General features: G+C 38.5%; 1 protein-coding gene across 8 annotated transcripts in view; it reads left to right on the top strand.

Moving 5' to 3' along the window:
* The first annotated feature begins 1859 nt into the window (after positions 1-1859).
* Positions 1860-10993, top strand: part of EYA1 (EYA transcriptional coactivator and phosphatase 1) — a 169265-nt gene continuing 160131 nt past the window's right edge. For 3 of the 8 annotated variants that reach the window (XM_077752479.1, XM_077752484.1, XM_077752485.1), the window contains exon 1: positions 1860-1987. In XM_077752479.1, the coding sequence (XP_077608605.1) occupies positions 1864-1987 (124 nt within the window). In that variant the 5' untranslated portion in view covers positions 1860-1863. The remainder of the gene's footprint in view (positions 1988-10993) is intronic. The other 5 variants (XM_077752482.1, XM_077752483.1, XM_077752486.1 and 2 more) reach the window with 2 other exon arrangements.

Below are 10993 nucleotides of genomic sequence, written 5' to 3' on the forward strand. Positions count from 1 at the left end.
TGATTGGGGGAGGGGTAATCCCGTTTGCAGCTGTCATAGGCCAGTGATGAATCACTATCCCGTCATTTGGCTGCCTTCCCCCTGGACAGGGGGAGGTGGAGGGTAGACCTGCAGGAGGAAACAACAGTGGAGAGACCTCAACTTAAAGACAATATGCCTTTCACTGCTGCAGTATCCTCCTTTTTCTCTTTTGGTTAAAAGAGAGCATTGTCGTTCTCAGCCATGTGCTCTGTATAATTAAGAGCTGACACTGAAGCAGAGTAACAACAGCTTCTAATTTCTTACCCCTGATCACAGGTGCAAACATCTCAAACCAGTTCAGATGTTGCTGTTTCCTCAAGTTGCAGGTAAGGATATTTGACATTTTTAGAGATTACCTTTCTGTGACCCATATCTATTTTTGTCTAGGATTTCTTAATTATTTCTATTAATAGCAACAGCCTCTGTTGGAAATTACTTAACAATTTGTGTGTGTGCGCGCTTGTAAAACAATTTTAAGTATGTAGAAAGGGAATAGGAGCCTGGGTTTGAAAACGATTATGGGCTATAGTTTCTGGTGTTAGGTAAACTGTGAATGTGTAATGTGAATTAGGAGAGAAAAGTTGGATTGTAAGCCATTTCTAGTCTGGATTTAGAAGATTGGGAAGTGAAAACCCACTTTAGAAACTACATGGTTCATATTAAGCTGCTTTAAAAACTATTTACAGTCTAAATGCAACCTCTGAAGTAAAATAACGAGCTTTTATTAACTTGGGTGGGGGGAGGACAGGCTTTACTTCAATGGAACATTAACACCCCCTCCTTTTTTTTTTTATAAAAATAGATAAGTTTTAAAAAAAGTGAATGGGCCTTAGATTTAAAGAAAATTGGCTGTCAGAAAACAGAAGGGTATTGAGGTGTGGTTTTAGTCACTTTAAATAAGCCCCCTCCTCTCTATTAATAGAATATTAAATATATATGGATAGTTCTGCAAGTGGGAACATGAGGAGTGGCTTCTTTACCATAATTTTATAAAATAAGTAACTACTGAGTCTACTAACTTGGGGGGGGATTTAACTTTTTATATGGTAAAAATGTGAAATTGCAGCATTGAAGTGGAATTGTTATTTCCCTGAATAAGTGACAGCTGAGGTATTCCAAGCGCTAATGCTCGCAGGCACTCACTGTATGTTGGCCTTATCCCTTCTCAATTGGGCACGCTGTATGTAATCCACAAAGCAAACAAGTGAGCCGACATCATAATGTTTTAATGCTGCGTTTGTTTCAAGGGAAACAGAGGAACAATTAAGCAGTTTGCCAGAGTAAACACATGCATCAGGACTATCTCTTTCCCTGTCACTGCACTATGGGCTTCAAGTGTTTTATTTGGTTTGGAGACCCATTAAATTACAATTGGGTGGTAAATTATAAGGGAGTACCTAGTGCTAATTTATGAAACAGATTCCAGAGCAAGTGATTTTTTTTTCCTTTTATACCTGTTTACATATTTGTGTTACACAGAAATAATGCCTGTTTTTTTCAATATAAAAAGGAAAGCATGACTGCAGTTTTTTTCTTTGAAAATTGAAATCAGTGTAATTGTCTCATTGTGATTTGATGAGCTGTGTAAGAGAAAGAGATTTTCAAAGCGCCCTGTGAATGTCTGGTTGGATAGGTAAGGCAAAGGACACCTTTGAGCACCACATGTTGGGAAAGCATGGTTGAAGTTAAAATGTAAGGTGAACTATCTGGAGCCTAAGAAAATAGATACAATGGGACTTTTGTGTGAATGGGTTTCAAAGGTGTCAAGTCATTAGCGCATTAAATACTAGTGTTATGAATTCGGTACATCTGTCACACGGAAGGCTTCTTGTCTCTAGGTCTATGGAAATGCAGGATCTAACCAGCCCGCATAGCCGTCTGAGTGGTAGTAGTGAATCCCCCACTGGTCCCAAACTCGATAACTCTCATAGAAATAGTAATTCCATGACTCCCAATGGCACCGAAGGTGAGTGTCTGCCTTCTCGCTATTTACTTTGCATCTTGTGTCTTCGTCAGTGTACGCTTTGTTATTAGGGGGTTATGATTTCAGTTGTCAAACCCATGAAACTACTGTTTCCCATTTAGGTCATTTGACTTGTGAATCAGTATTCATCCTTCAGTTAGGAGCTGCACCAGTGTTAAATTATTATAACATTACACAAACTGGTTTTTTTTGGCATAAATGCACACACACACACACACACACACACACACACACATAGATGGATGCGTGCATAACATTTTTAACCTTTGAGTGTTTTTTTAGCTTCTTGATCATTCTTCAGAGCACAGTAGTAATTTGCATTGTTTTCTTCTCTGAGAAATGAAGATTTGGAATTACTTCCTTTACTCTCCCTTTCGATACTAAATATAACAAAATTTGTTTCAGTGTAACATTGGACGGGATTGTTTCTAAATACCAGTAAAATCCTGTGCCTCATGTTCTTGTGGCTTTGACCATGAAAACATAAGCACAAAAAAAACCCACCCTTGTTTACAAATATACAACCTTCTTTGGGAGCTACATGAAATTTATTTTCTTAAAGATTAAATAGTATACATGAAATAGTTGTGTTGCAATTATTTTGTCAAGTAATACATATTAATATTTATGTAAATGTTATATAAATACCTACTTCAGTCCATGTATTCCTAAGTCTAAACAAGTAAGTAAAGCTATCCATATGTATTGTTAGCTGTTATGCACATTTATTTAGGTACTATGTATAATTTTAAAACTGTAACATATGGAAGGATGTGTTACATATTGTATTTATTTCTACTTTAGCCTATTGAAAAATTGCTGCTTCACACATGATATTTTTGCTGATTCCTTACTAAGCCTCAGGACCGTAATGAACTTAGAGCATAAGTTTTACTAGAAGTTCAATGAATTATCCAGGTTAGAATTCCATCCATCCATAAACAAAACCCTTAACCATCATTTCCTAATCGCCATGGTGATCTTTTATCACAGTTCTTAACAATAAACAAAACTAAATGCCATATAATTGTTTGTTTGGTGCAGTATTCCAGCATGTATTGGTGAAGCCTTTTGAAACTGGGAATGTTAGGAAATTTCTGATCATAGGAAAAATATAAAGTGAATTGATTCTGATACTGGATATCTTAACTTCTATACCAACAGTGATGATTTTTAATGTGTAAATAGTCTGTATTTTTCTTCTTGAGTAAATACATTCGTTACCAGTGTTGATGGGAAAGATAGTCACGGTCAAAAGTAGAAATTTTGCTGGAATAGCAAAAAATTAAAAAATAAAAAAAGGAAACCTCTGGATAAAGTGGCTCTTCATCTCAAACTCTTCCCATTTTGATAAGCAATCAAAAAGACATTGAAATTATTTTTTAGGAAAGCAATTCTAGTAGTTAAGTAGATTTTATAGAACAGATAACAAAAAACAACAGTCCTTTTTTTCTGTCCTTTGGGATTCGGCTTCAGGTGGAAGTGTGGCTGCCATACAGTGTAGGCTGGGTATGTGCAGGCTCACTGTAGGTCCCTCGGCTCGTGGCCCCCAGGCCAGTGTCCTCGTGCAGGTGGCCATTGACAGGAGAGTCAGAAGGGGCCCTAGGTGCAAACCTTAAATAGTCCTCATCACCAAAAAGTCCAAAGAAGACAATCATTTAAAGTAACTTGAAGACCATGTTAAATCATTTTTGCCAAATAGGATTTCCCATTATGAAATAATAATGGTAGTTTATGTTTGTATAAACCAGTGCAGTGGGGGTAAGGCATTGTCCTTTCGTCATCATTTAGTGGCAGGTTGTTTCCTAGGAAATAAGCATGTAATATGGAGACAGAGTCTGTGTTGGGGACTGCCCCCTAGGAAGGCTTTGTGCGAATGACGTGTGGTTTGTGTTTTAAGAAGGGCATGTGGGGTGGTTATATCTTTCTAACAGTTTACATTTAATAGCTTGATATCAGGCCCATGTTCAGGAATATGTATTTTCTACCATTTTTCCATAAGTGCTTCAAATAATACAATATTTTAGGTAATTGTGGAATCTGCTGAGCCCATCTGGCAAATACTTAGAAATTACTACTTTTCCAAAAAAAAAAAAAAAAAAAGTCTTAANATGTTTTGGAAATGAAGGTTTTTCTCCTATTTTAGACAAATGCAGTGACTCGTCTCCTTTTGTTCAGGGATCTTACCTGGGTGTCCTTTGTAAGGGTTGTGGTCGTAGAAAGTGCAGTTAGAAGATACCAATATAAAATAAATTCTCCAAAGTATAAAAGGAATGTTCATCAATCTGCTTGGAGATCCAGTTTTATTTTAGCGTATAGTTTGGAAATAGGGATCTAGACCTGCTTTATGATCCACGTTACGTGGCTGTTTAGATGCAAACTCTATCAGAAAGTTCTGAGTCATTAGTAAGTTTGTGAATCGGTTCATCAAGCTGCTTATGCAGTATGTTTCCTTACCCCCAAGTCACCAGTAGAGGAGTGAAGCTTAAAATTAGTGAACTCCTAGTGTCTGGAGAGCTTCCCTGGGATATAATCCTTATAGATTTTCCTAGTCCTCCTTTGCAAATCTTATTTCGAAACTAGTACTGTTTACTAATGAATTAGAAGAAAGAAAAACAAGAAACTCCTTTAAATTTAAGAGAGCGTTTAAAGTATCAATCATCTCCCCTACCTCCGTAACAAGTATTTGTAGCTATATATGCCGTGATTTATACATAAGAGACTTCAGTGCAACTGAGTCGAAGCTATTCTCCTTAATGAGGTCAACAAAACTTCCATTGAGTTTACACAGTTGTTGGCTTTGCCCGCATTTATATAGGTCGTCCTCTCAGAGCCATTTTTAACTTCCTGCCCCCACTTGTCCCTATAATGAGGCTAAGAAAACATGAAAATCTCCTGTATCAAAAACCATAACTTCATCTGAAGAACAAACAAGAAGGGAATGGAATGGAGAGGCCGAGAATATTAAGTTTCTTCTCAAGTCGGCTGCCAAATTATCATAAGACTCAATGTTCGTTGGTTCTGTACTCACAGGCTAGTGCCTATTTTCATGGTTCATCTAAGGGATAAAGACAGACAGACACTGAGCTACAGCCTCAGATACTGGGCTTTTTTATTTCCCAGATGAAATGTTCTCCAGTTAGAATGGTTGTTTAATGTTTCATATTTCAAAAGTTTCAGCTATTCGTATTTTATATTCCAACGTCTCTGTGAATCGTGACCGTAGTTAACTGTTGGTTTCGCACAGTTTATAAGTCTTGGAGATAGAAAGCATAGACGGGTAAAAATACAAAATAGTAGCATAAATGAATGCTTGAGTTGCTCTGAAAAAAGCACTGTTAGAAGTGATAGGCTTCCAAATGAATTAATAAATATTTTAGTTACTATTAAACAATTAAAGCTTGATTTGCAGGAAACTAATGGATAGTTAATGAAAACGGCAATTGTGGTTTTCTTTGGCCTATTTTGGGGGGCAGTTAGTCTTCCAAGACCGGATTGAATAGAAATTTCTTACTAGATTGTAACTGCATAATTTCTAAGATCTAGGCTTCTTGCTGGTGGTGCTCACATTAGATCCTTAGTAAAGCACCGAATCTGAGAGGATTTCTAATGTGTGGATATATGTCAAGCCTGTTGACATCTGTGTGTGAGAAGGAGTTGGGAAACCTTCCATTGGAAGGATTCAGGCCTGTAGCAGTAAAAGGGCTTTTATTTACGTACCTAATTAAGGCCTTGTTTGCAAAGCAGTGATTCTTTCCATCTTTGTTTTTTCTCATTGTCTTATTTCCATGGGAGCCTGAGATTGGTCAGTTCATATATTGCTAGTTTGAGTGTTTATTTTTGCTTGCCTGGGGATGAAGAGTGGGGAGGGGCAAAAAAGAAGTGTGAGCAAGTGGAACTAAGCACTCTAATTTTGAGTTTTTGCTATTGCAAATTTAGATTCAAAGTCAAAAAGAAGCTTAAACTTGTCTTAAAGCAGATGTATTTGCCTTTAAGTGACATAACACCAAGTGCAGTTGAAATCTCCACTACAAATAGGGTTTCAGGAATGCTGATGGTAATTCAAATAGTAATTTTGAATTGGTATATCAGATTTCCAAGATGATAAGAGATACAATCTTGAATTAGGTGGCTAAATTTTCTGCATTTTAAAATTTATTTAATTGTGTATTGCATATTTTAGGATGATAGCTTAATTCAATTTTACAAATTTATATTATCAGAAGCTATTTTAATGTTTTATCGTTTCTACAAAGCTTAGAACACCAACAAATTATCTGAATTTGTTTTTCTCACTGCAATTTGAATTTAGTAAAACAAAGTTATAGCCAACTGGAGTATTTTTAAGAAACTTATTTATAAGAAGTATGTAAACTGGAGTGAATGTGTATAAAATTATGGTTTGAGGCTGAATTTTAAAGGCTACGTTTGTGTATTTGTGGCCAAATATTACGTTGTCAATAGAAACACAGTAATCTAATTTTATTATTGTTTACATTCTGCACATGACTTACTTTCTGGCAGATTAAGGGACATCGTGAGTAAAAGGATTTCTAAATGACATTTTTAAAGTTTGTCTGTAGCCACATAATTGGTCTCTTATCAATTCAAGCAAAAGCCATAAAAGGATGAACAGAATATTTTTAGGATTTAGTATTTGCCTGTATTGTGTATGAGAATTGTTTTCACATGCCTGTTGCTATTAATAAAATAATAATGGCTAAGGTCTCTAAAGAACTTAATGTTAGTCTTTATGCTGACCATTCCCCATGATTTGTTTCATTAATCTTCAGAAAATTCCTGACATACCAGTGTGATGGTTAAGAGTCTGGGTTTGAATCCCAGCTCCGCTATTTCCTAGCAGTGTTAGCTTCTGTTGGGCTCAGCGTCCTCATCTGTAAAATGGGAATAAGAGCAGACCTTCTACCAGGCTTGCCTTGAGGATGATAAGTAAAACCTGGAGCACACTTGGAACTTAACTAACACTCTGTATTGATTAACTTCTGTATCCTATCTAGACAATAGGCACTTCCATAGTATTATTGCTGTTTCACATACAGGAAAACAGAGCCTTACAAACTTCAATGCCAAGTTTAAAGGCACAGCATTTATAATTGGTACCGCTAATATCTGATCTAGTATTTGAATCGAGTTCTGTCTGAGTCCAGAGCCTGGGTTTTAAAATCCCCATATTTAATGGTCTGTGGAGAGAATACGTGATGCCCATCACCGGCCAGCCTTTTCTGATGCCTTCCTACTAAACACTGGTGCCTTCCCTGCCACGTGAATGCCTTCTTAACTGAAGAACACCATTCCCTAGCAAGCAGTGGGGCTGTAAAACGACCTATGGCAGAGGCTTTGATGACCAAAGGACTTCATTATGAGGACATGTCCCCAGGGGAGTTATATTCTGGTCTTTAAGTTCTCATGTGCGTCAGCGTTTGAGAGGTCTTCTTGGGGCCACACGTGCACAGCATCTCGCATCAATAGGTTAAGTTTTAGGGGATTGTCTCTTACTAGTTTTCAAAGCTTTAGACTTAATTATAATTCCATCAGCCGTCTTTCTGTGTTCGGCTTCCCTGGGATCAAACAGAGATGGGAAGTCCTCTCTGCTTTTCATTATAATAGTCATTATTATATGCACATTTGGATTGGAGCTGTTTTACTGTGAAATTTAAAAAGCAGTCGCAGTTTTTGCTACTGCTCCCAGTAACAGTTTTCTACCTTAGAAAATATTTTTTTATGTGGATGGTAAATTTGGTCATATTTCTCTTCACTTAGAGAACCAGGTTATGTTAACTAAGCAAAGCTCAAAGAAGCAGCATACGTGGCATTTGTTGGGGGTTCCATAGAAACAGTGGCCACGGAGGCCAGAATTGGGAGCACGGGTGCTATGTTCTAGAAGCAGCGAGTAGCTGTTCAGGCAGTGTGACTTCAGGGGAGAGGATGACGGGGGTTATAAGAGGGGAAGTCAGAGGATGAAGGGGTGGCATGTGTAGGGCCTTGCATGTTGGCAGATATACTATAGCTCATTAGAAATAGCTTTCATAGGAAGAATAGGAACGCCAATGCTTATTGTCTGAAACTAGGCTCAGAGTATAGAATCAGGCTTCTTAGTAAACTGACTCTGTCTACACCGTATTCCCCTTCTCCCAATACCTAAAAGCTTAAGAGAATCAGAGTTCTAGGATATCTCTCCCCACTTAGGTCCGAAGTTTGGTGAGATCAGGAATCTATCTCCTGGGGCACCTGGGTGGCTCAGTGGGTTGAGCCTCCAGCTTTGACTCAAGTCATGATCTCAGGTTCATGGGTTCGAGCCCCGTGTTGGGCTCTGTGCTGACCGCTAGCTCAGAGCCTGGAGCCTGTCTTCGGATTCTGTGTGTCCCTCTCACTCTGACCCTCTCCTGCTCACGTTGTCTCTCTCCCTCTCTCAAAAATAAATAAAACATTAAAAAAAATTTTAAAACAAAAGAAATCTTCTATCTCCCTTAGAACATCCTAGCTTCTGGGAGATATTTCTGGTTTCCTCCAGGGAGGCGTGTGAACCTTTAGTGAGTGCTAGTATTTGGACTACTTCTGAATCCTTCACTCATGGATTCCTTGCTTTTTTTTTAATAAATATTTTTTTTAATGTTTATTCATTTTTGAGAGACAGAGCATGAGTCGGGGAGGGGCAGAGAGAGAGAAGGAGACACAGAATCTGAAGCAGGCTCTAGGCTCTGAGCTGTCAGCACAGAACCTGATGGGGGGCTCAAACTCAGGAACTGTGAGATCATGAGCCAAGTCATATGCCCAACCAACTGAGCCACCCAGGCACCACTGGATTCCTTGCTGGAAGTGATTCCTAATTTCTTTTGATGGCCAAAGATGCCTTGGGGTGGGCTGTACATACATAAAGTGGGGTGTCTGCGTGTGCCCACTTTGCTTCCATGGAGTAAAGGCTAAGAGTGATTCATTTTCCTCCATTTGGCTCCAAATATACAACATAATAGGAAAAGACATAATTACAAGTTTTCCAATCTTATTTTGGGTAGGCAAGAACATTATCTGACACAGAGCTGTCTTCAGTGACTGCTGAATAAGCGAGGATGTATGCTGAGAATTTATATTAAGTTTTTGGCCCCCTTTTGTAAGGAAAAGGTGGTGGTTATATTTATGATAATTTGTTGGTTTTGCAGATTTTTTTTCAGTTTCATCTCATGCCCGAGACCTCTCACTACACTGAAAAAGGTGGATGAACTCTACCAAACACATTTCAAGCTGATTTGTTTATATACTTCCTTTAAGACAAATTGGAAACATTTTTTTATATGAAATGAGTCAAAATCTAAAATGCTTACCTATTTTATCATTATATCGATTACCGACCAAGGGAATTGCGAGTGGAAACATGATTTTTTTTTTTTTACCAAAATGGGAACTATGAAATGAGTTGGCTAAGCTCTTGCTGTTTCTTGAGCACATCCTGATGAACTAGCATGCTTCATTTTATCTGCAGAAGAGTTAAGTTTTATGTACCTAATTTCAAAGAGTTTAAATAGCATGGTACTGTGCTGGAGAAGAGATTCAAAGGCCGGTCGGGCTGATCTCAAAGCCCACATCCTTCATGCTCTGAAAAAGGGACTCCCTGATAGCCAAGTAACTTGGTCCTTACTAACATAATTTATCTGCCTTAAGAAATTTTATGTTACCCTGTCTAAGCAGATGATTCTTTGAAGGAAATACAACATCCATTTGCTTAGTAGAGTCTCTAGGTTCCTTTAAGGCAAGGATAGACCTGTTCCCTACCGTGTTCCCAGCATCTAGCAGAAGGCTTGGCAGTGATTAAGCAGTCAACACATGTTTGTTGAATGAATGGCCCATATGACTGAGCAGATAATGCAGGCAAGTGATTATAAGAGATGAGAGTCATTCATTTTATGTGAAGCCATTAATAGATTCAGCAAGTATCTAAAGCCTGGTTTTCAAATTTTGACAATGATGATTTCACAGACCAATTTCTGTAGTAATTATACAGGCCATCCATTCAAAGAACATCCAAGTCAATACTGCTGCTGATTTTTACTTTGATATGAAGTAAGTGACTTGCATTTGACCTGTACTAATTAATTTATGAATGACAACTGCTGCTGTTTGACTTGAGAGTATTAAGCAAAGATGAAGCAACTTCCATATAGTCCAAGAAACAAGTGAATTCTATAAAGATCAGGCAGTTAGGACACTTAGAATCTTTACAAGATGGTAAGGAATCATGAATTGGAGGTGAACATTTAATTTTTTTAATTAAAAAAAATTTTTTAGTGTTTATTTTTGAGAGAGAGAATGCAACAGAAAGAGAACGAGAGAGAGAGGGAGAGAGAGCTCACACAAGAGCGAGGAAAGGGCAAAAAGAGAGGGAGACACAGAATCCAAAGCAGGCTCCAGGCTCTGAGCTGTCAGCACAGAGATCGATGCGGGACTCAAACTCAGGAACTGTGAGATCATGACCTAAACCAGAGTCAGACGCTTAACCAATGAGCCACCTAGGCGCCCCATAGGAGGTGAATATTTTATTATTTTTTTAATTTTTTTTAATGTCTTATTTTTGATGGGGGGGGCAGTGTGAGCAGGGGAGGGTCAGAGAGAAAGGGAGACACAGAATCCGAGGACAGGCTCCAGGCTCTGAGCTGTCAGCGCAGAGCCCAACGTGGGGCTTGAACCACAAACCACGAGATCATAACCTGAGCTGAAGCAAGACGCTTTACTGACTGAGCCACCCAGGTGCCCCTGGAGGTGAACATTTTAAAAGTGAGGGAAAGTTCTGGGATGTCTGGTGGCTCAGTCAGTTAAGTTTCTGACTTTGGCTCAGGTTGTGATTTCACAGTTGGTAAGTTTTAGCCCCATGTTGGGCTTTGCACTGACAGTGCAAGGCCTGCTTGGGATTCTCTCTCTCTCTCTCTCTCTCTCTCTCTCTCTCTCTCTCTCTCTCTCTCTCTCCCCCTCCCCCCC

Source organism: Crocuta crocuta, unplaced genomic scaffold, assembly GCF_008692635.1.
Source record: "Crocuta crocuta isolate KB4526 unplaced genomic scaffold, BGI_CrCroc_1.0 scaffold141, whole genome shotgun sequence".
Taxonomy (NCBI): Eukaryota; Metazoa; Chordata; class Mammalia; order Carnivora; family Hyaenidae; genus Crocuta; species Crocuta crocuta.